General features: G+C 52.1%; 1 protein-coding gene across 18 annotated transcripts in view; it reads right to left on the bottom strand.

The window, feature by feature from the left end:
- JAKMIP3 (Janus kinase and microtubule interacting protein 3) overlaps window positions 1-23,352 on the bottom strand; it is a 116,399-nt gene that overhangs the window by 48,150 nt on the left and 44,897 nt on the right. For 8 of the 18 annotated variants that reach the window (XM_053584351.1, XM_053584352.1, XM_053584357.1 and 5 more), the window contains exons 2-5: window positions 19,935-20,168; window positions 15,553-16,050; window positions 1,691-1,906; window positions 262-381 (exon numbers count right to left, since the gene is read on the bottom strand). In XM_053584351.1, the coding sequence (XP_053440326.1) occupies window positions 262-381; window positions 1,691-1,906; window positions 15,553-16,050; window positions 19,935-20,069 (969 nt within the window). In that variant the 5' untranslated portion in view covers window positions 20,070-20,168. The remainder of the gene's footprint in view (window positions 1-261; window positions 382-1,690; window positions 1,907-15,552; window positions 16,051-19,934; window positions 20,169-23,352) is intronic. The other 10 variants (XM_053584360.1, XM_053584368.1, XM_053584353.1 and 7 more) reach the window with 3 other exon arrangements.

Below are 23,352 nucleotides of genomic sequence, written 5' to 3'. Positions count from 1 at the left end.
GCTGTGTCTGCACACCTCCCGGGGCCTGTGCAGAGCCGAGGATACTGTCCCAGCCACGCAGAGCAGTGAGCTGACAGCCAGTGCTGGAGGGCCAAATCTGGCCCCTACCACATGTTTTTGTTAATAAAGTTTAATAGGAACACAGCCAAGAGTCGCGGAGGCAAGGTCAGCCCTTGTCACCATCGTTCCTCCCTTCCACATGAATTCTGGAAAGGGATATGCTCCGTCTCCACTCTGGGACCTTGACTTGGCCCCACCCACCAGCTCATTCCTCTCCTCGGACAGCAGGGCGTTGCGGTCCTCCAGCTTCCGGATGATCGCACTCAGCTCCGCAATTTTCAGTTGGAAGCGCCGGGCATCCTTTTCATCCAACTGCTGTTCCTAAAACAAAAATCAACTGCAAATAACTGCTCCCAGACACAGACAGGGAAAGCCCTTGCAAACCCCGACCCACTATGGAAACCAGAAGCTCCGCACCATCACAGCCTCGGCGCCCCATGGCTGCTGGGTAGGGCAGCTCTGCCCAGCACCACGGTCCCTGTGGACTGCATGATGACAGTGAAAGGAGCAGAAATGTCCAGAGTGTGCAAGTGTGGAGGGCGAGGGTGTGCAGGTGCAGGAACCGCGGGCGTGGGTCACGCCAGGGACACCTGGCAGCCACTGTGCTCTCTGGGGCTGCACCTGCAGAAGGGTCTGCCCTGCCGGGTGAATGACTCTCCAGACTTGTGCCAGGACACAGGAAAAACTGCCTGTGGAAGACTTTCAAAAGCTGGTTTCCCAAATAGTGTGCCCACTCAAATTGAGTTTCTGAAGGGTCACCTTGGGAACCACTGGGACTTTGTTCACAAATCAGTGGAAACATTTTAATCCAGTTTCAAAATTTCTTAAGAGTTAATGCAATAGTCTATCAAGTACCAGAGCAGGAGGGGCTGGCTCTAATTCAGTTAATCCATTTATCATAAGTTATAAAATGTCCTTTTCTATTTTTGAAATGTCCCTGTCCTAGGTCTGGCTCAGCCCATAGAATTGTATCCTCAAAGGAAAGAAACAGGTGTCCAGGAAGGTCCTGGATGAGACCCGAGTTCCTCATTCAACAGGTGCAGGAGAGGCCAGGGCCAGAGACCAGCACTAAGGGGCCGTGGCAGGGATCCCCAGGGTATCCCAGAGCCACCTCAGAGGAACCTGGATGAGGAAATGATGCCACAACCATGCAGACCCCACCACCGTGAGCAGCCCAGGGGAGCAGGGAGTGGTGTTGTAGCAGGAGAAGCAGGTGGGAAGGTGACTGGTGACGTGACTGCTGTGAACCACCACGTGAGGGGCCTGGCCAGGGAGCTGCACAGGGAGCCGGAGCCCGGGGGATGGAGGGAGCACATGAAGAGGGCAGCCTCCTCTCCTGTACCAGGGCAGGACAGAACCAATAAGGGCCAGGACCCCCAGCAACTGGGGGCCCACAGGAAGGTGACAAGGCCAGTGCTCAGTGGTGAGGAACAAGGAGGTGTTGTCTTTCAGCCCTCCTGGCCAGAGGCAGATAAGCTGAGGGGTCAGGCCTGGCTGGGGGGCCACCCGGACTGGGGTCAGCTGCACTTGGGCTCTGGCCTCCCCAGGGAGCTGCCCGCGCAGGCTGTGTGGCGCATGGCCCTGCCTATCCGTGAGGCCGGGTGGGCCAGGTGGCTGGGGTGGTGCTTACAGGGCTTCCCGAGTGGTCTGAGGCGTCTCCTGCACCGCCTGCATGAGGAAGCTCCCGCCTGGGGCTGCCCAGGTGCCGGTCGGTCTCTCGGACCTGGGATAGCTGCTCATCTAGAGCCTCTTTCTGCAGCTGCAGCCTCTGCGCGTGGCCGGCCTGGACCCCTAACTCTCTCTCCAGCACGAAGACTGCTCTGTCCTTAAACTTTATCTCCTCCATCTACAAGGAGAACAGAACACAGTCACAGCAGGCAGGGCACCAATCTGCGGTTACCACAGAAATGGGCATGGTGGGGCCCCCAAAGTGCAGCCCTGCTGCCTTGGGTCTGAGGCCAAAGCAAAATGGAACATTCTGGACCAGCCCCAGAGCCACCACCGAGGTGAGGGACGGCGCCCACCCCTTGCTCAGCCAGCTGTCTGGAGCCATCCCCAAGATGAGGGACGGCACCCACTCCCACTCAGCCAGCTCACCGGAGCTGCCACCATGGTGAGGGATAGTGCCCACCCCCTGCTCAGCCAGGTGAGACACTTTCCTGAAGGACCAGCCACGCATGCCATCCCAAGCTGACCTGAGGGGGCTCCTGGTGCATGGGGGTTGGGAGAAACTGCTTGGAGCTTCCCACTGCTCAGAGGGCAGAGGCGGAAAGAGTCACTCACACTCCAGCAGCAGGTGGGGGCAGTGAGGGATACCACAGTACAGCAGCTGACCTAAAAGTCCCCTGACTGCTCACTGGGGCAGGGTGGGCATGTGGGGCCCCGCCAGCCTCTAGGCACATAGATTGCTTCATGGATTTGTGGAGTGGGTTGTCTTTTATTAGCCTTGCTTCAATCTGAGGTTTTTGGGGTACAGTGATGGCACCAGGACAAGCAGGCCAGATGGCAGGATGGAAGCACCCAACTGGACTGATCTCCAGGCATCCTGTGACCAGCCAGGGTGGTTGGCTATGAGGGGTAGGGCCTTCCTGTGGACTCCCATCCTGAAAACATGGCTCTTTGCATTCAATCTGTGAACAGCAGCTTCAGAAGTCCTTCTGGGACACAGCTGCTGCCTTACTGGGAACACCGGGCTGCACCCAGTGCCTCAGGGACGCGATTGGCCAGGAGGCAGGTGCCACACACAGGGTGCAGGCCAAGCAGACCTGCGGCAGCGTCCCAAAGTTCAAAGGACAGACCTGAGTGCTATGGGCATCATCAGGGGCAGCAGTAGATTTACAAGAAGACAAGGTCTTCAGGGACTCAGGATGAACAACTTGGTTTGAAACACATTTTCAAACTACAAAGCAGAATAGGGCCCTGCTGCTTTAGGTGCTGTTTAAAGCTAAAAGGAGCTAATGAGTCAGTCAGTGCTGACACGAGGTGTCTAATTAGCTCAGATCACGGAATTCACATAAGAAATCCTTAATTGCCAAATTTCCATTTACTTGAGCACAGAAATGCTGAATGAGGCAGCACAGTCAATCAGTAAAAGCAAAGGGGTAAATACAAAACATTGTAACAAGCAGCCTGGCCTGGCAGCCACACTCTTGTGCAGGTGTTTCAGAAACATTACTTTTCTTTCATGGACAAACAAGGAATTAAGAGCCTCCACCCAGAGACCCCATCTCCAGAGATACTGGGCATATAACTTAAAGCAGGGGTCGGGGAACAGACCTCTGAGAGAGACCCCACATGTGTTGTTAGGTGATACACCCAAGCACCACTGCATGACCCACCCAGGCAAAAACTCGGGAAGCTGCGGTCACTCAGGCCAGGGGACTCACCTAAGTACAGATCAGGCAGTGTCCCAGAGAGAGCCTCCTACAGCCACTGGCCTCTCCCACGCAGAGTCTCTGTTAGGCTGGAAACACCGAGATTTCTCAGCCACCCCAGGGAAACATCCTGCCAACCTCCCTTCTAGGGGGTTGTTTCCAATTCAGTGCACATCTAATCTCAGGTAGTGGGGTGGGGACAATGCCCAGCCCAGCCAGGCCAGGGACACTGCAGCTGACACTGCAGGATTCAGGTATTCCTGTAGCCATGGCTCTGCACCTCTCACTTTCCTGTGTGGCAGATTCACCACACACCTGGAAGTGTCACTGCAGGCTCGAGGCTCTGAAACACAGATCCTAATGGCCCCCTGGGCTCCCCTCCAGGCACAGGCTTACTGGCATGTGGCCCTAGCCAGCTCCACGTCACAGCAACCTGTGACAGGCAGACTTCTCAATCCCCCAGATGCACAGAAATAGAACTTCTAGGGTGGAGCCTGGGAACCTGCATTTTCCACACTGACATGATCCCATCCCTGCCCCCAGTACTGAGGGCTCCCTGCACATGTGCCCCCAAATACCCACAAAGCATGCTCCCCACAGGGGGTCATTACCAGCCCCAGTGTGGTCACTTGCAGTGTAGCTGCTCCCACCAGGGCTGGCCATGCCTAGGTGCTGCAGACCAGCCATTGCCTGAGTCATCAGCAGAGGACCCTCTATCCCACAGCAGGTGTCCTTGGAAGAAGACCTGTGTTTTGGTCCAGAAAGGCCTTCTGAGCCAGTCCCGTGGAGCCAGGACTACTCCCTCCACTGGGCCCATGCAGTGAGCTCCATACCTATAACAGCCCCACCTCTGTTTTCTTTCAGAAGGATCTGTGTCTTGGGATACCCCTTACTTCTTACAAACTCCTGATCCCTATAAATGCCTCTCATGAGTCGAAAAGGCTGCTGACCACCAGGGGACATGCTGGAAATGAGAAGAGCATGGCATGTTTTCCTAGCAGGAGGGGCCCTGAAGGGGTCTCATAAGTTGGTGAGAGAAGGAAGGACATCATCACCCAGCACTTAGAGCTCAGCATGGAAGGGAGAGGGAAGAATGCCAGAGGGGTGCAGAGCCTGATCCTACTTAAGGTCATGCCCAGGAAGCAGAGACCCGCAGAGGGCTGCATGGTATCAGGCTCACTCCTCCTCAGATCAGGTCTGAGAGTGTGTGACATGACCATGTCATTTTAGGTCAAGGAGGGAGTCCAGCTGCCTGGTGGTGTGGGACACCCCAGGGCTTATTGCATGCTTGGGAAGGAACTCCTGGGAATTTTCACCAAGCACGGAGCACCCAGGCCCCAGACACAATGAAGCAGTTGCCATTAGACTCAGTCTCCTGCAATAAAAAACTGTAGGAGCTGAACATAAAATACAAAACAGGGTAAGGATCCTCTAGACAAGGAGCATTTTCCCTGATGGCATCCTCTCCACTTCTGTGCCGGTAGATGGGCTATTTCCAGCCCCCCAGCAGAAGTCTCCTTTGTAGGGGAAAACAAAGATCAGGATCTGGCTCGGGCTTCTAGGGAAGCTGGGATGTGGAGAGCAGGGTACTGGAGAGGAGAGAGTGGCAGAAAAGGAGCTCCAGAAATCTGAGCAAAAATTCCCACAGGTCCTTCGTCAACTCCTAAGGTGTGCATGTGTGAGGCAACGCCCAGAAGCCTCAGAAGATAGCTTCTGAGAATCTGAAGGGTAAGCAGAGATGTAAGCACTTTTGCAGTGCTGGGAGACACTGAAGTTCAAGCCCAGATGGAACAGAAGATCTTGGTGAATGCTCTTGGGATTCAGTTGAGGCCCTGCAAAGGCCACCCTCCAGAGACAGGACAGTGTCCTAGAGTAAGAACTTCACACAGAGGAGAAGCAACCGAAATAGACCCTTACCAAAAGGATCCAGGTGGTCTGTTGGTAATTTAACTGCCTGCCAGAACAAAATTCAATATTCTTTAGGTGATGATAACATGACACACAGCATCTGTAACATATCACCACAGTGTCAAGAATGTAGCAAAAATTACTAGACACAAAAAAGCATGGAAAAATAACCAGTAATGAAGACAAAATAGTCGAGAGAACCAGATCAGAAGATGACTAGAGTTAGCCAACGAGAACATAAAAATAACGTGACTAATAGCAACAGAGATGATGATATTGAAGTTATCAGATAACTATAAAAATCATTGTAATTATCACACTAAAAATAATCAATGTGATTAATACATGAAAACATTTTACTAGAGATAGAAAATGAATAAAAATGAATTCAAGTGGGAATTAGAATCTATGAAAATGAATTAAGTAGACACTAAAATTCTACATATAATATCTAAAATTAGGAAATCATTAGGAAGGTTTAAAAGCAGACTGGACACAGTAGAATCACAAACCCACAGAAAATATCCAACTAAAAAAAAAAAAAAAGACATAAAAAAGAAAAGAAATAAGAAAATAAAAAAGAATGGAGTTAAAAAAAAGTGAGATATAGTCAAAATGTCTAATGTACATGTAATTGGAGCCCCAGAAGTCATATTTGACTGAATAACGCTCAAGAATTTTTAGGCTGGGTGTGGTGGCTCACACCTGTAATCTTAGCACTCTGGATGCCAAGGCAGGTAGATTGCTTGAGCTCAGGAGATCGAGACCAGACCAGCGCAAGACTGAGACCCCGTCTCTCCTAAAAATATAAAAATCTGAGGCAAGAGGATTACTTGAGCCCAAGAGTTGGAGGTTGCTGTGAGCTATGATATCGCCATGGCACTCTACCCAGGGCAACAGCTTGAGACTCTGTCTCAAACAAAAACAAAAACAAAAACAAAAGAATTTTTCAAATCTGGTGAAAGACATTGCTTCAGATTCAAAAGGTCCAAAGGACCAAGAAGTATAAAAAATTGGAAAAACACACCTAGACACATCACAGTGAGATTCTTTTGATATTGACCAAAAGAATATCTTAAAAGAAGATAGAAAAAAAGGACAAACTGTCTCAGGGGAACAAGTATTAGAGTGATGGCTGGGTTTTCAGAAACTCATGAATCAGAAGACAGTGGAACGACATCTTTTAAGTGCTAAAAGAAAAAACTGATGACTTTAAAGTTCTATATGAAATAAATATATCCTTGAAAAGTGAAGGCAAGGAAAGACATTCTTAGACAAACAAAAATTGAGAGAATCCTCTGTCAGTAGACACACACTGCAGAGAATTTAAAGGGAGTTCTTCGGTCTGAAGAGAAAAGATTTCAGATGAGAGCATGAAAGGCAAGATCTGAATAAATACAAAGGCCTACTGACGCTTACAGGAACGTTAAAAATAATGTTTTTTTGGGGGGGGGGTTATAGCCTGTGTAAAAAGTAAAACATGACAGTTCTAAAAGGGGGTGAATGGTTGTTGTTATAAGGTTCTTGAATTTGGGGTATATAGCAAAATTGGTAGTTTGTGATAAAATTTAGTAATGTAAACACACATTTTAAAATTTCTATTTAACTACAAATGGAATAATAGTAACTGTTATAACAAGAAAGGAGACCACCTTATTCAGCACTGGAGAGAGAGAGGGAGAAGGAGGGAAGAAGGTATAAAAAAGAGAAGAACATTATTGTACCCTCAATGAATCCCCAACAATTAAAAAAAAAATAATAATAAATAAATAAATAAAAAAAGAGAAGAACACAAATCACCAGTGTCAGGAATGAGGAAGGAGACATCACTACAGACCCACAGGCACAGAAAGGGCGGTAAGGCGGGATTACGAAAAATTCAGTGTCAACAAATTCAAAGATTTATATGAATTGGACATATTCCTTCAACAATCTGTTTTACCAAACTTGACACAAGAAAAAACAGAAAATCTGAACAGATTGTGTTTATGAAATAAATTTAAATAATAATTTTAAAACACATCCTAATAGCTTCACTGGTGAATTTTTCCAAACATTTCAGGAAAAAAATACACTAATATTGGGCACACTCGTTGAAGGAAAAGAAAAATAGAAATACTTCTGAAGTTCTTTTAACAAGGTCAGCCGAATCTAGAAACTGTAACTTAGCAAGGGCATTATAAACAAGAGGGAAAACCCCACATCCAGTGTGTATTTCTATATTAAATCTATTGAAAGGACAATATATAAAATTTATTTCAAAAATGAAATGTTGATTTTTACATTTAAAAGCTAATTAATATAACCAATATCATCAATTTAAAAGCACGTAAATTAGATGAAAGCTATGCTGATTAGTAAGCACTCCAATTTGTACAAATAATCAACACACTGAAATGGGCATAAATGTATTTATGATCTATGTACAAAAGACTTAAAAAAATAAAAGCACGATTATCTCAATTTATACAAAAAAGCATTTGATAAATTTCATAGCCATTCATGAAAAAATTTTTGCAAAATAGGAATAAAAGAAAATTTTCTTAATCTGATAAAGACTATTTCCAACCCTCCCCAACCACATACACAACAGTAAGCCTGCAGCTAAGTCATACTCAATGGTCAGATAAATATTTGATACTTTCACCCTAAGATTGGGAATAGGACAGAGTTTTTCACTATCAACACTTTGGTGCAAATTACACCACAGATCTTAACCAGTGCATCAAGTGAAGGAAAATGTATAAGATTAGAAAGGAAGAATTGAAGTGTCTTTGTTCACAGATGACACGATTGTATACATAGAAAGCCTTTAAAAAGTACAAACAAGCTGTTGAATTAATAAATGAATTTAGCAAGGCTGCAAGATACGAGACGAATATTTTAAAAATCAATTGTACTTCTATATATGCACAAAGCAAGTGGAAAATAATATTTTAAAACTTTAAAAAGCAATACCATGTACGATGCCATAAAATATTAAACATTTAGGAATAAATATAACAAAAGATACATAAGACCTCTACATTGAAATTTACAAACCACTGCTGAGAGAAGGGAAAAGCTACAAAAATAGTGATATACACCATGTTCATTATGGTTCAAGACAGTAGTTTTCCTGTGGAAACTGATAAGCTTACCTAAATTTTATTTGGATAAGCAAAAAATAATATTAAAGAAGAGAAAGGACGGAGCTGGAGACTTTACACCAGCAGACATCAAGACTTAAAGTGTCAGAATTAGGACATTGTGCTAACGACGCAAGGTGGGAAAATGGACAAAAAGAACATAATTAAATGTGGAAATAAAACCCACATCTTCAGGGCCTTTGGATATACGACCAGATGCTACTGCAGTTGGTGGGAGAGGACAGTGTTTTCAAAGGATGGTAATTCACATGGTAAACAGGGAATGCTTGCCCCGGCCACAGAGCAGTCGCAAAAACAACGTTTGGGTGGATCACAGAATTATAGTAAATACTAGGAGAAAACAGCAAGGCATCTGAAAAACAACAGGGAAGCATCTTCACAACTGCAGAGTAGGCAAAGGGCTTTCAAACAGGACACAGAAAACAAAAGAAATAAACTGACCAATTTGGCTTCATTAAGTGAAAGAACTTCAGTTCACCAAAAGGTATCATGAGGAGAATGATTGGGTTAACCGCAGACAGAGAGAAGACGGATACAGCAGTTTAAAGATGGGCAAAACATGAGCACAGATGTTTACTGTGGCTGATGTGCAGAGGCCACCAGGACGCTGCTGCTATGAACGAGTGGCAGGTGAGGGGTGGCAGGTGAGGGGCTCTGTGCACTGGTGGTTGGGGTGGGTGGGGCTTGACCACGTCAGAAACCAGCTGAACCTCCAGTGTCAAGCCTCCGCCCAGCAAGTCCTCTCTCAGACACAGGATGCCCAGGGGACATGAGTGCACACAGCCACCCAAAGACATGGCCCCAACATCCACAATAGCCCCACATGGGACACGACCAGAATCCCTCACAGGAGAATGGGGACACCACAGCGGATCCACATGGAGAACGAGCGTGCAGAAGCAAGGCTCCAGCCAGGAGGGGGTTTGTGGATGTTCCTGGTCTAGGTGGCAGGTACCCAGTGAATTCACATGCCCCACACCACCCCATCTTTCCAAAAGATTGGTGCTTTTACTCCGTAGAAGTTTTCTTCAGTTTTCACAGAATGGATAGAAAAATAAGTCCTGATGCTTAGGCTTCACCCCTCAGAAATTCTGGGTTCATTGGTCTGGGTACAGCCCGGCATTGGGATTTTTCAAAAATCTCTATTTTCCCAGCTTTTCTCAAGCAGGTGTCACAGTGAACATCAGAGCTAGAAGCCAGTAGGCAACGGTCTTACCTCTGAGATGCCCCTACCGTGCCCAGCTGGAGGCACACTCCACAGCAAGGATCAACTCCCCAGGGAGCACGTGATCCTGGGGAGCTGGGCCGCACCTGGTGAGGGCCGAGGCTACCTTTAATAGCACCACTGCGTGCCCGGTGCCTATGGCTCAAGCGGCTAAGGCGCCAGCCACATACACCTGAGCTGGCAGGTTCAAATCTAGCCCAGGGCCGCCAAACAACAATGATGGCTGCAACCAAAAAAGTCCCAGCTACTTGGGAGGTGGAGGCAGGAGAATCGCTTGAGCCCAGGAATTGGAGGTTGCTGTGAGCTATGATGCCACTGCACTCTACCCAGGGCAACAGCTTGAGGCTCTGTCTCAGAAAAAAAAAAATAGCACCACAGCAAAAACAAACTCACACCTGACTCTGGTAGGTCTGTCGGAGGTGATGGCCTCCTGCGCACTCCGTGTCACTGACCTGAGGCCAAAGCTTGTGGGGATGCAGGACAGGCTGCTCCCACCCACACCCCAAAAACAGCGCTACAGTAAAAGTGACCTTATTTTTATAGCAATCTTTTCACAGGGCTTTAATTACTGCTTTGTATCAGTAATCCTCACAAACGAGCTGTCTAGACAACTGGGGCTCGTAGGTTTTTGTGGGAAAAGAGGAATTGGCTTTGCCTGTAATTCTGTGGGTGTACAAGGTTTCCAGCAGCGTCTGAGCTCGCATGTCAGAGAATGCACTTGTGTGTGTGGTGGCCGCATGTGACGACATCTCTCTCAGACCCCACAATAACACTGCTTAAAGGCCCCACGGCTGCCCCCTGAAGCCTGCCTAGCCTTGTCCCCAGGGAGCATCATGAGCATGATATGACTCAGCTGTCCCCACCTGAGCTCACAGAAGAGTTGGACTGAGAAGTGGGGGCTAGAGGCCAGCACCTTGGGTCAGAGCACCCACCCTTTTTGCTTCACTGCAGTCAGAGTGGAAACTCCCCCAGAAGCTCCCGGAGCGGCCTCCCCAAGAGTGCTACAGAACATTCCAAGGTACCAGGTTCCCAGAAGTGCAGCCTAGAAGTAGTGGGTCCCAGAGCCTGACAGGGAGGTTCTGACCCCACAGTTGTTCCCGTAAGCCCCCAACCTGGGACACTCTGATACTTGCCAAGTGGAGCAATAGCTCTGACCCCTCAGTCCTGCCACTGACTGTCTGGGCAGGGTAGGGTGTCGCCAAGCCCCCCTGGATAGCCCCTGGGTGTATCCACATAGCCCCCATCATGCCCCAGCTCTACCCTGGCAGCCACAGGGACATGTCATCTGGGGATATCTGTTGGACACACATCCTGGCCTGTGGCCTCCCTCCTGTCCCCTTCCATCTAGCTCCTCTCTGAGCTCCCACCAGGTGCCAGGACTCAGGGCCCAGAAGCAAGACAGGGAGCCCCTTTGTCCTAAGAGCAGGTGCACCCTAGCTAGGTCCCGGGCTGCCACCCCTGCCCAGGCACAGTCATGCCATGTGGGCCACCTGAGATGCCCACTGGGTCCTTGAGGTGGCCACAGGCTCCCCTGACCCCTTGGACCCTTGGCTCACTCCTAGAGATGGGCTGGAGCCAGGGCTGTGGCAGGCAGAGGGACAAGTGAGCTGGGATGACGGGGCCTGGGAATAACCTTCCTCTGGCAATAGATCCCAGGCAGGGCCCAGGGGAGCCACTGTCCTACCCAGATCAAAGTCTCGGGCAGCACCCTGCACCCCACCCCTAAAAGAACGCAGCCCTGGTTCTGCACTGCCTCTCAGGGCTGGGCCTGGCTGGACCCACCCTCATACCAGCAGCCTTCTGTCTGGGCCAGGACCTATGCCCAGACCCCTGCGCTTGGGCTGCCTTTGATCCACAATCCTGCTCCAGGTCCACCCAGTCTTCCCCAAACACCTCGCGCACCCCACCCCCAGGCAGTGTCCCCTGCACCCCTGCAAGGCTCTCCAGGTGCCTTATCCCACACATTCAGACACCTGCATAGCTGGGCCTGGGGTGTGGCACCTCCATCTACAGTCAGGCTTAGAAGCCAGAATGCTCTCTGACAAGAGAGGCCCCACTGAGCCAGCGTCCCCAGGAAGAGAGGGGCCTGGCTGCTACATTCATAATGACACCAACTGACTGTCACTGCAGTTAATGCTCCCAAGCACCTCCCTGGGTATTTCATGACTTTGTTAAATTACACAAAATTAGAATGTAGACAGATATGTAGATAGCTGGGATTCACGTTCCCTTGGGAATTCTGGGTGAACTAGTGACACAGGCATAGAGAAAACTAGGTAAATGAAAACATGAACTCCCAGGAAGCAGATGTACAAGAGACGTGTGCAATCACAGGCACTGTGGGCCTCTGGCGACCACACAGCAACAGTGATGCAAATAGGGAACATTCCCTTAACCCAAGATGGAGCGAGGTCCACTCCACAGTCTCCTGCCCAGCTCTGCACCTCAGAAGCTGGCCCTTGACCAACACAACTGCACCCACAGCTCCTGTGCTCCTGCCTCTGGGTAGCTTTGGCCAATGAGAGGTGTGGGAATCCGTTGCAAGAGGCTGGGAGGGGGGATATTTGTGCTCCCTGGGCTCTGGGCCAGAATGGGGCTGGCAGCGTCTGGGTCCTGCTCCCACAGCCCCATGGCCCCACCTTCACTTCAGGCCTGGGAGCCCCAGGGGCCAGTCCCTGCAGGTTCCTGGGATGCTGCCTGCACCTTCCTGGACTGACCTTCATGGAGCCCCCTCCCTGAGCTCTCCTGGGTGCTCCTGGGTGCTTCCTACTGAGACCCAGCCAGAGTAACTGAGAGGGAGGCTGAAAGAAGAGCAGGCCCCGGTAAAGAGTGGCTGTGTCAGGAGAGAAGCACTGGCCAGCACTGAGGACTCAGCAGCAGAGCCCTAAGCATGCAGGTGGAATGGGGACCAAAGACCCCATTCTTTTTTTTTTTTTTTGAGACAGAGTCTTACTATATGTCATCCTCAGTAGAGTTCTGTGGCGTCACAGCTCACAGCAACCTCAAACTCTTGGGCTTAAGTGATTCTCTTGCCTCAGCCTCCCAAGCAGCTGGGACTACAGGCACCTGCCACAACACCTAGCTATTTTTTTTGTTGCAGTTGTCATTGGTGTTTTAGCTGGCCAGGGCTGGGTTCAAACCTGCCAGCCCTGGTGCATGTGGCTGGTGCCCTACCTACTGAGCTATGGGCACTGCTGAAGACTCCGTTCTTGACAAGGTAAAACATCCCCAGAAAAGGGGGAAAATAAGAAAGTAAGCCGAGCAAGTCGGAACAAAGGAAAGTCAGCTAGTTTACCTTTAAACCAGCTGCTACTAAATTTCTTATCTGAGCACATTTCCTGCTTTTCCTGGAATCCTAGCCTGTAGGGGACACAGCTTGCAATCACCTCTGCTGGGTCTATAAGCACTTTGAAGGAATAATGGCCACAGAGGAAGCTGTGTGCAAGGCCTAGGAAGAAATATTAACTAGGCCATCCCCTGCCCAATCAACAGCCAAAGCAAATGCCCATTGTGGAGATTTGTACTATGGCTTGGGCAGGGATCAAGGGAACAGCTTGAGCCCTGAAATATGGGTAGAAGGGCTTATGTCCCTTATCTCAGAGGAAGATACCTCTGTGGTGGTAATGAGAGGAAAATTCCTCCTTCCCACCAATTCTTCAGAGGAGATTGACTCCAGTGCCATTTTACTCCACGGTGAACTAGCAGGTATTAACATCCCCCTAGAAATCTGTGTGTGTGACCACAGACAGGAGGCTGATTCCACACAAGGCTCAGGTTCCAGTTTTATCAAGACTGCTCAGACCCTGGGCGGCACTTGTGGCTCAGTTGGTAAGGCGCTGGCCCCATATACCTAGGGTGGCGGGTTCAAACCCGGCCCCGGCTGAACTGCAACCAAAAAATAGCCGGGCGTTCTGGCGGATGCCTGTAGTCCCAGCTACTTGGGAGGCTGAGGCAAGAGAATCGCTTAAGCCCAGGAGTTGGAGGTTGCTGTGAGCTGTGTGATGCCATGGCACTCTACCTGAGGGCCATAAAGTGAGACTCTGTCTCTAAAAAAAAAGGAGACTGCTCAGACCCTTAAAGTTAATGATTATAGAAACAATAGAAGCTGATACGTTTGCTCAGAGAAACTGCTGGCATCTTTGTTCTCTTCCTCAGCTTACCATCTGGGATAATGAGCAAACAGCCTTCAATAAAAGCTGAGTGGGAAAAACACTAGAGGCCACCCCCCAGAACCCCACAAACAGATGGTGGTCCCCTGTGGTCCCACCTTTGAAAATTCTATTCTGCGTGTCTTGTCTCTTTCTCTTGCTGTTTCTAACTTCACATTTCTCCAGTTGACCGCAGCGAGATCCACAGGTCTTAAGGACCCTGCCCCATGGGTGGGACCCTGGCAAAGCATGTTTCTGAAATTTTGGAATAAAATCCAAAAGAACCAGCTGGAGGAGGTTCAAGTAGTTGCCTGTGGAGGCCCAAACCAGGGGTATGAAGGGACTCGGGAGAGCTGCTGTGTTATAAGTCTTTGTTTAAAAAAATAAGGTTGGCTTCCTTATCACAGATGAAAGGGCTGCATGGGCCTGGGCAGTGAATGCCAACTGCCCTTTCCCTTCCCAGGACAGTCCAAGCTGCCTCCTTCCTATCCCTGCACAGGACAGCAGGTGCAGAGTCACACCACGTCCTGTCAGGACACAACCAGGCCTCACTAGGGGTGTCCTGGGCCAGATCCTTGGTTGTCAAGGGTGACAACATCATAGGCCCAGGGTGGATGGGGAGTCTCATGGCAGGTTGGAACTGGGACACTCTGGGGAGAGGGAGGGTCCTCAGGGTTGGGAGACACCCACACGCACACCACAGCAAAGTCACATTTACTTCTCAACTCCTTCCTGGCTGTGGGTCCAGAGAACCTGTGCCTTTCTGGAAAGCTGGTGTGGCAGTACAGTGGAGGCAATCTCAGAAACCAGAGGCCAGTAGAGCAGGGGCGCACGGCTGCCCCTCAGCACAGCAGGCCACCTGGAGAGATCACTGAGCCCCACTGATGAGCAGAGGGGCTCTTGTCCCTGAGAAACATGGGGACAAAGCGCAGGGTGCACACGTCCATGTTGGCAAATTATGGAACATCCACCCACCAAGGGGTGAGGAGTGTGGGCACCACCCACCCGCACAGGCCAGATGTTCTCTTTGACTCATCACAGGTAGCCTCTGAGGGCGCAGACTCTGCAGGTGCCTTGAAGGCATCCCTGGCCTCTGGGATACAGACGCACCAGGTGAAGCCATAACATTTGATCACACTGACCAACAGAACTGGTGATCTCGTGTTGCCTTGCCCTGAGAGCAGTGATTCCCAGGAAGCACATACCACACAGTGGCCCAGGGGCACCACATCACCCAGGGGCCTCCGGGTCTGACTGCTATGGATCCAGTGAGCTCAATAGCTCTGGGAGTCATCTGGTTAAGACAGGTGATGCCTGTCATTGAAACACAGGGCCCTGCTTGGCTTCGTGTGTAACCTGGGATGTGACGAGGGGAACCCTTTCATATACCCCTCGAGGAAATGGGGAACACTAGAGCAGCAGTTCTCAATCTGTGGGTCACAACCCATAGGAACTGTATTAAAGGGCCGTGGCATTAGGAAGGTTGAGAACCACTGCTCTAGAGAGTTAGAAAGGGGCCCTGTCGGTGTTGGGAGTGGGCAAGTCAGGGTCTTGCCGGTCTGTGAGTTCTGACCTGCAGTCTCAGTCTTTGGGGTCCCCGCCCACAGGGATGGCACGAGGAGCGTAAGCTGCGAGTGCTCGGATGGCAGCAGCCCCGCCCGCCCCGCCCCGCCCCGCCCACCACATACCAGCCTGCGGATCTCCCGCTCACACTCCTTCTTGATGCGGCCCATCTCCTCCTGGTGCAGGTGGTACACGCTGCGGATCTCCGCGGCCTTGATCTTGTCCGCCTGCATTGCCAGCGTCAGGGCCTCCTCCACCTGCTTCTTGGCGCCCTTGAGCTCCGAGATCTCCTGCTGCATCTTGACCTTCTCCACCTCGAAACCCCTCTTGACCTCCTCCTTGGCCTCAGACAGGAGCACAGTCTTGACCTTGTCAGGGCCACTGTCGCGCAGGGCGTGGAGCAGCGCCTGCAGCCGCTGGTTCTCGTTGTCCTTGATCTTGATGACCCTGAGCAGCTCGGCCTCGTGCTGCCGCAGCAGCGTCTCACGCACGGCCTGCAGCTCCTTCATCTTCTCCTCGTGCAGTTTGGTCTTGAGCTCCGTGAGCCCCACGGCGGCCTTGTGCTGCTCGTGCTCGCGCGCCTGTCGCAGCTCCTGGCTCTTCTCGCGCTCCACTCTGCTGACCTAAAAGACAAGGGTGACACTCAGGGTAGCAGGGACGCCAGCCACTGGGAGGACCCACCATCCACCTTCATACCCTGTACTGGCTCTGCCCACATGGCCTGGCCTCTCAGAACTGTGTCCACCTACAGCTGCCGCCCTCGGCTAAGACATGGACCTCTGAGAGAGCCCCTCCCACTGCAGCCCGATGATATTTTTAAAACCATCAGAACACTTTAAATGTATAAATACACTTACGACATATAATATATAGATGTAAGTCAGATCATGGCCAGGTCCAAAGTCTTTAAGGCATCACCATGCCTGGAGAGTGCCCAGGTTCCCTGCCACGGCACAGCAGGAGGCCCAGTGATCTGCCCTCTGTTTACCTGGATGACCAGCCATACCATGGCAGGAGGTCCAGAGGTCTGCCCCCACAATGGCCCAGATGACCAGCCCCGCCACAGAAGGAGGCCCACTGGTCTGCCCCCTATTTGCCCAGGAGACAGGTCCCCCTTCTGTCATCAACAGTGCCCCTTTCACTGAAGTATCCTGTCCAGATCATAATCACTTCTCCCCTCACCCCGACCCCACCTGCATGGCCTGCAGCTGACCTCTGTGGACCTATCCTGCCACCCTCCCAGTGCTCTGGTGAGCCACACTCAGGCCCAGCTTCCCCCATGATCCACCTGGCATCCCCTGTCCTGAGACACCCCGGGTCTCCAAGGCCTCCTGCTCAGCGGCCACCCCAGGCCCATCTCACCATCTGCTGGCTCCTGCCCCCACCCCAACTTTCCGTCCCATGCACACTGCTGTCCAGGATATACTTGCTGAGGGGAGCTGGGCGGGAGGCCCAGATTCCCATGGGGATCTCCCACCTTCACCTCAGAACCAGGATCTGGTGTGACTTTGTGGGTGCTCCATAAAAGGTGGGTTTACTGTTGGGGGTACTCTCTCTGCTCCCCGCATTAGCTGCTCTCCACAGTTAGAGGTGTTCCCAAAGCTGGTGGCACGGCCTGCAAGGGGGCCTGAGCAGGCCAGGGCTGGGCCCAGGAGAACCAACCAGGGCCAGAGCCTTCAAGTCCACAACAACAACACGCGACTATGTGCCGTGATGTTCTTCTATTGTAAAGGAGCCCATAGTTCGCTTTCTCTATGACAGCTCACTTTGACAGGGCTCATTTTACCCTTCCAGGGATGTCCCTGCTGGGATGCTTCCCTCCTGGGGTCTCCTTCACTGGAGGTGGCCCCTGTTAAGTCCTCCAACAGAGAGCTGGCACCTGCACAGCATCCTGATTTGTTTAGATCATTTTAGGCTTGACCATCATAGCTCAGTCCATGCAATCGTTTCTCAGACTGGAATCAGAAATGCTAAGCTCCAGGCTGCAGTTCACTGGCTTCTTTCCACACTTCCCAGGGACCTCCCTTACCCCCTAAATTGCCATCTGTAAAAGCAGGGTCACAGCAGCACAGCTTCAGTGTGCTCAGAACCCTAGTAAGGTCCCAAGAGCTCCCCGTTGCTCTACAGGGATGCAGAAACCATGTCCCTCTGCCCGTGTGGGTTCAGCTCCCATCCCTGCAGGAGAAGGGACACTGCACAGGAGGCTGGACCCACTAGTCTGGGGTGCCACGTGTTGGGACCTGGCCTTCAGTTCTGGTAAAGCCTAGATGCTGTGGGTGACACCAGTGGCCCCTGGGGAGTACCCTGCCTGTGCCAAGCTAGCACACGTGTCCAACATGCCTGAACCACCCAGCTGTGTGTGGGAACTTCCATGTCCATGGGCACATCCCAGAGACACTCAGGAGGGGCTGCCTGTCCCCTCCCGGCTGCCTGGAGTCAGTCTGTCCCAGGGAGGGTCCCTGTGCAGGCCACCGATTCCCCTCCTGGGGGACAGAGCTCAGTCATCCCCAGTGGAAACATCTGGAATCTGCTGGAAATCACACAGGAGGCTCCAACTCCATGTCTCTGGATCTGGCTATGTCAATTTCTCCTGCAGTTGTAACAGGGCTCATTCATTTTAGTTATGTGTGCTTGAGTGGTGCCGTCATGCACCTAGGACCACCTCCAGGAGTGCCTGCCTGTAGCTAGGCACAAGGAAGATGGGGAGCCCATGGGGAGGGTGCAATACAGGATGAGAAGGGGGCTCCGGCCCATGTGCTCATGAAACCATAGCTTGAGCCCCTCTAGGGAGAAGTCTGGGGACAGGGCTCTCAAGGGAGTCTTCCCCTCACGTGCCTTTCCTTTGGTTCCTTCTGAGTTTTGTGCTCAGTGGGCACATTGTCTTGTCCAAAAATAAACATGCACTGTAGGACGGACAAAAGGGTCCGCATGGCAGCCCTGGCACCCCCTCCTGTGCCTGGAGACCCCTCAAGCCTCGGCTCAGGCCAATGAGTGAGGAGTGAGGAGCCACTCGGGAGGCTGCCAGGTGGACACACTTGGGCAAAAGCTCTCGTAAAACATGGGAGATGCTGCTGTAACTGAAAACGCACGTGATGTCCTATCACAGGGCGGGCCCGGACTCCAGCACTGCACCCAGGGATTTCCACCATGTGGCGTTTCCTTGCATTAAAAAGACAATTGTGATATTTTTACTGAATAAAACGAGGGGTTTCATTCTTGTTGAGCTCTAAGCAAGTCCTCTCTTCTCTTTCACCCGCGCACGGGGCAGCGGGAAGGCAAGAGCCAGGCCCAAGGCTTCACTGTGGCAGGACCTCCTGGTCTCAGCCTGGGAACTTTGTGCCTGACCTCGGGTTCCAGTCAGGTGGCGAGTCCAGGCCTCCGCAGGCACCTGGTATAGAGATGGTGCTGGATGCACATCTGCCAATGTCATCACTGTGCCTGTGGCCTGGGCCCCGAGGATGGGACTCTTCAGTAAACCAGACTGTGGTGCTGCCCTAGGCCCCATGCAGAGAGGTGGGAGGAAGACAGGAGGGCAAGCGGTGAGGGCGGGGGTCCCACAGGGTCTCAGGCTCTGCAGGCCTCTCCATGGACAACATGCAAGTCAGAACGCACGGTTGTGCCCTAATCCAGCTTTATATAGGGACCCTGAACCCTGAATGTCACATGATCATCGTGCATCAGAAAACACTATTCTTCTGCACAACCAGGGGTTACGTTACAGGAGGCTGGGTGGCTCAGAGGTTAAACAACTGCCCAAACTAGCCTGACTCCCGCCCACCACCAGCCCCACACTTCCTAGAGGGACTAACCCCCTTCCCACCCCCAGCCAGGGGCCCAGAAGCACCTGCTGGAGATTGCCCACCCTGCCTCACACTACTCCCACCAGACATGTGCTACTTAGCCTCCCATCCCAGGAGTCCTCGCAGTTCCTGGTGGGAGTGCAAAGGTCATACCAGAGGTGAAAGGAAGTTCAGACTGGCAGTAGCCCACCCCAGGGTATGGGGTGCTGAGGGAGTCTGTTCCCAGACAGGCATCTCTTCCTCAGAGGCCCTCTCTGCTGCCAGCACAGCTCAGCTTTCCTTGCAGGCTTTGAGGACCCCAAAGTGCTGGACGTCGGGCTGCGGCCATCACAGACTTGCCCAATAAGGGTCTCTGGGCCCCTGGGCTTCACCCACCCACTCCAGGCTCGCCCAGCGCCTCCCACTTGGGGAACCAGCACTGCTTCTCCCCACCAGGAGGCTCAAGGAGCCAGATCTGTCTCTGATTCAGCTCAGCTCCACTGAGGAATGTCCAGCAGAAGCTGGGGGCTGCCTCCCGGGGGGGCTTTTTGACAGAACCCCCTACACTGAGGTCCCCCCCGCACATGCCTATTCAGGAGTCACCTTGGGCTCCGGAGCATGGCACCCCTGCCCACCAGGCCTTCGACTCTCCACAGTGCTGCCCCCCAGCCCCATGCCCTGGGGTCTGTCCTGAGCGGCTGCCCCTCTGGGCAGGGCTGGGAACCCACCTTGCTCTTCTCCTGCTGCAGCTCAATCTGGATGTCGGTGAGCTTGGCTCGCAGCTCCTCGTTGGCCGCCTGCAGTGCCACCAGAGCCTCCGCCTTGTCCCCCTTGGCTCGGCCGCCTGAGCCCTTCTTGGACATGGTGGCTGGATGGCAGGCGGGACCCGGGGTGGAATGCTCCCTCTGGGTTGGGGTGTCCGTGCCAAGCTCCAGCGGACGTCACTACATCTTCTCACTCACCTGTGGGGAAAGCACAGCTCAGGTGAACAGATGGCTCCTGGAGAGCCACGGGGGCCTGGGCCTGGACGCTGGTCAGACTGTGCATGCCAGGGAGCCAGCCCCAGACCACAGAGCCCCCTGCCCTGCAGTGTCCCCACACTGGGACCCCATACGTGAGAGCACGTCTCCTTGCCTAGCACATAACGAGCATTTGATCAATGTTAACTCTTTTCCCTCCTAGGAATAAGAGGTTGGGTCCCCGCGTTAAGCCCTGTGGGTGTGAGGCGGTATGATGGCAATGGTGGGTCTGAACCATGAGCTGCCCAGACAGTGGGCTGGGGACTGTGGTCCAGGCTCCTCCATGGGGACCCACAAACCGTGTCCAGGAAACACCCATAGCACTGGAAGTAGGGTCCCGGTGGCATCTGCACCCCTTGGCAGCCTGGCTGACGACAGCCAGAGGAGGAGTGGCCTATGTCCACCCAACAATTGACAGTTAAACAAAATGCGGATTCCATGGAATGGAACATGGTTCAGCCTTAAAGGAATGAAATCAAACTCATGCTCTGACATGGGTGAATCGTGCAGATACAGTGAAGTAACCCATCACAGGAGGACAAACCCTGTACGAGTCAGAGTTTAGAAACACACTCGGTTTCTAATGTGGCCAAACTCTCAGACATAAGAATGGGGATGGTGGCTGTCAAGGGCTGACAGAAGGGGAATGGGCAGTCTGTTTAATGGGGACAGAGTTTCAGGTTTACAAGATGAAGAAGTTCTAGAGATCTGTTGTGTAACAATGAGAATAGAGTCAACACTATTGAACTATACATTTAAACATGGCTTGCTGGTAAATATTTTGTTATGTGTTAGGGCCAGCATCTTAAAAAAATTAAAAATGAAAAAATTGCATCCAGAAGCAGGGTATACCCCACAGGCTTCCACATGTAAATTTGGGGCAAATGGAGGGGCAGCAACATTCAGTCTGTGCCCCCTCCAAGTTGCAGAGTGAGGCACCACAGCATTTTACATGTGAACTGAGGGCCGTTGCCTTCCTGAGGACTGGGAGTCAGGTCTTCAGTGCCTCCAAGTCTGTTTCCATCTCCAAAGGATTCTGCACTTAGCTGTTAGGCGTGCTTTCTGGCATGAAACGAGGGGTGCCATTTCTGCAAAAGTCCAGTAGAGGACGTTACAGCTTGAATCGTGTCCTTCAAAACTCATATTTTGAAGTCTTAACCCCCAGTACCTCAGGATGCGACTTTATCTGCAAACAGGGCCCTTGCAAATGAAACCATTTAAGACAAGGTCATCCCAGCCTCAGGGGCCCAATCCAACATGACTGGGGTCCTACAAGCAGGGAAAATGGGGCACAGAGACAACTTGCACAGGGAGAGCATCGCGTGAAGACTGGCTTCTGCGGCCACAGGCCACAGGACTCCAGTGGCCAGGAAGGAACCAGGATGGGGTTCCCTGTGGCCTCACGGCACTGTGATGGTGGACTGCTAGCCTCCAGGAATTTCTGCTGCTTAACCACTGGGTTTGTGGCACTTTGTTAGAGCAGCTTTGGGAAGCCAGAACAGAGAAAAAGGCAGAAAGGGAGCAGAGAGATGTAGGGACCCTCCTGGGAAGGATGACAAAAAGAGACATAGGGACCCTCTGGGGAAGGATGATGATGGGTGAGACCAGATGCTGGTCCCCCAGAGACCCTTAGGCTCAACAGGGCCCCCGTACCTGGCAGACGGGAGCTGTGATGTCTCTGCCTGCACTTCTCCTCCTCGGAGGGAGGCAGAGGGAACATGCTGGAAAAGAGGTATATCCTAGGGGGACTCAGGACACTGGGAGCAGCTCACACATGAACACCCAGCCAACAAAGGCCTGGGGCTGGAGAAGGTGGGTAGGCCTGCCCCGGCCCTGCTGGGCACTGCTGGGCGTTACTGTGAGCAGAACTGGCCAGGGCAGAAGCTGGGCCCACAAGCACCATCAAGGGAACCTCGAGTTTCCCCTCCCGGTGCCTCTCTCCAGGAAGATGCAACCCCAGCAGGATATTGGGTGCCAGGAGTCCCTGAGCCAGGGGATTTTGGGCCGTCTGCCCTCCCTGGGATGGCAGAATTCTGGGACCATGTTTCCAAGAAAGAGGCAGGCTGAGCCATGCACAGGGTGAGATCCTACAGCTTAGACAGAAGGTCCAGTTTGTCGGGTGGCGCCTATGGGTCAGTGAGAATGGGCGCCAGCCCCATACACCGAGGGTAGCGGGTTTGAGCCGGGCCTCGGCCAAACTGCAACAAAAAAAATAGCTGGGCGTTGTGGCAGGCTCCTCACTGTGGTGGGCGCGTCACTGTGAAGGTGGTGGCCCACAGAAGGGGAGGAGCGTGGTAAGCCCCCAGAACCACATGGTGTCCTTGGTGGGGCCTCCCAGGGTGCCCTCACTCTCACACACAGAATGACACAGGTGCACACAGGCTACGTCACATCATAGCAGCTCACATGGCCCTCAGAAAGCTGTGTCTTTCTGTAAGTGGTTTGGGGTCACCAAAGCCTTTGTATTGGCATTCATGTGTTTATCCATAAATTTCAAGATGCTGACGAGCCCTTACCTCTAGGCTGCAGAGCTGGCACCGACACACTTCACTTTTTATTGGAAGATCTCTGTGACTTAAGCCTCAAATTCTGACTCCCCTACAAGGGAGTTAAAACTCAAACCTTCCATGGAGGTGCCATGACTGTTTTCAAATGAACTTTTTAGTTGGAGAGAATTACAGATTCATATGCAGTTGAGAGAGTGAATAGAGACTCCGGTTTCCTCTCACGGTTCTCTCCAAGGGGAATGTCTTGAAAATCTGCAACACGGGCGGCGCCTGTGGCTCAGTCGGTAAGGCGCCGGCCCCATATACCGAGGGTGGCGGGTTCAGGCCCGGCCTCGGCCAAACTGCAACCAAAAAATAGCCGGGCGTTGTGGCGGGCGCCTGTAGTCCCAGCTACTCGGGAGGCTGAGGCAAGAGAATCGCTTGAGCCCAGGAGTTGGAGGTTGCTGTGAGCTGTGTGAGGCCACGGCACTCTACCGAGGGCAATAAAGTGAGACTCTGTCTCTACAAAAAAAAAAAAAAAAAAAAAGAAAATCTGCAACACACTTTAAGTACCATGTCACCAGGACATGGGTGTGGAAATACCAAGAGACAGAATGTTGCTGCCACCACCGGGTCCTTTC

Source organism: Nycticebus coucang, chromosome 3 (genome assembly GCF_027406575.1).
Source record: "Nycticebus coucang isolate mNycCou1 chromosome 3, mNycCou1.pri, whole genome shotgun sequence".
Lineage (NCBI taxonomy): Eukaryota > Metazoa > Chordata > Mammalia > Primates > Lorisidae > Nycticebus > Nycticebus coucang.
This window is presented reverse-complemented; position numbering and strand designations above follow the sequence as displayed.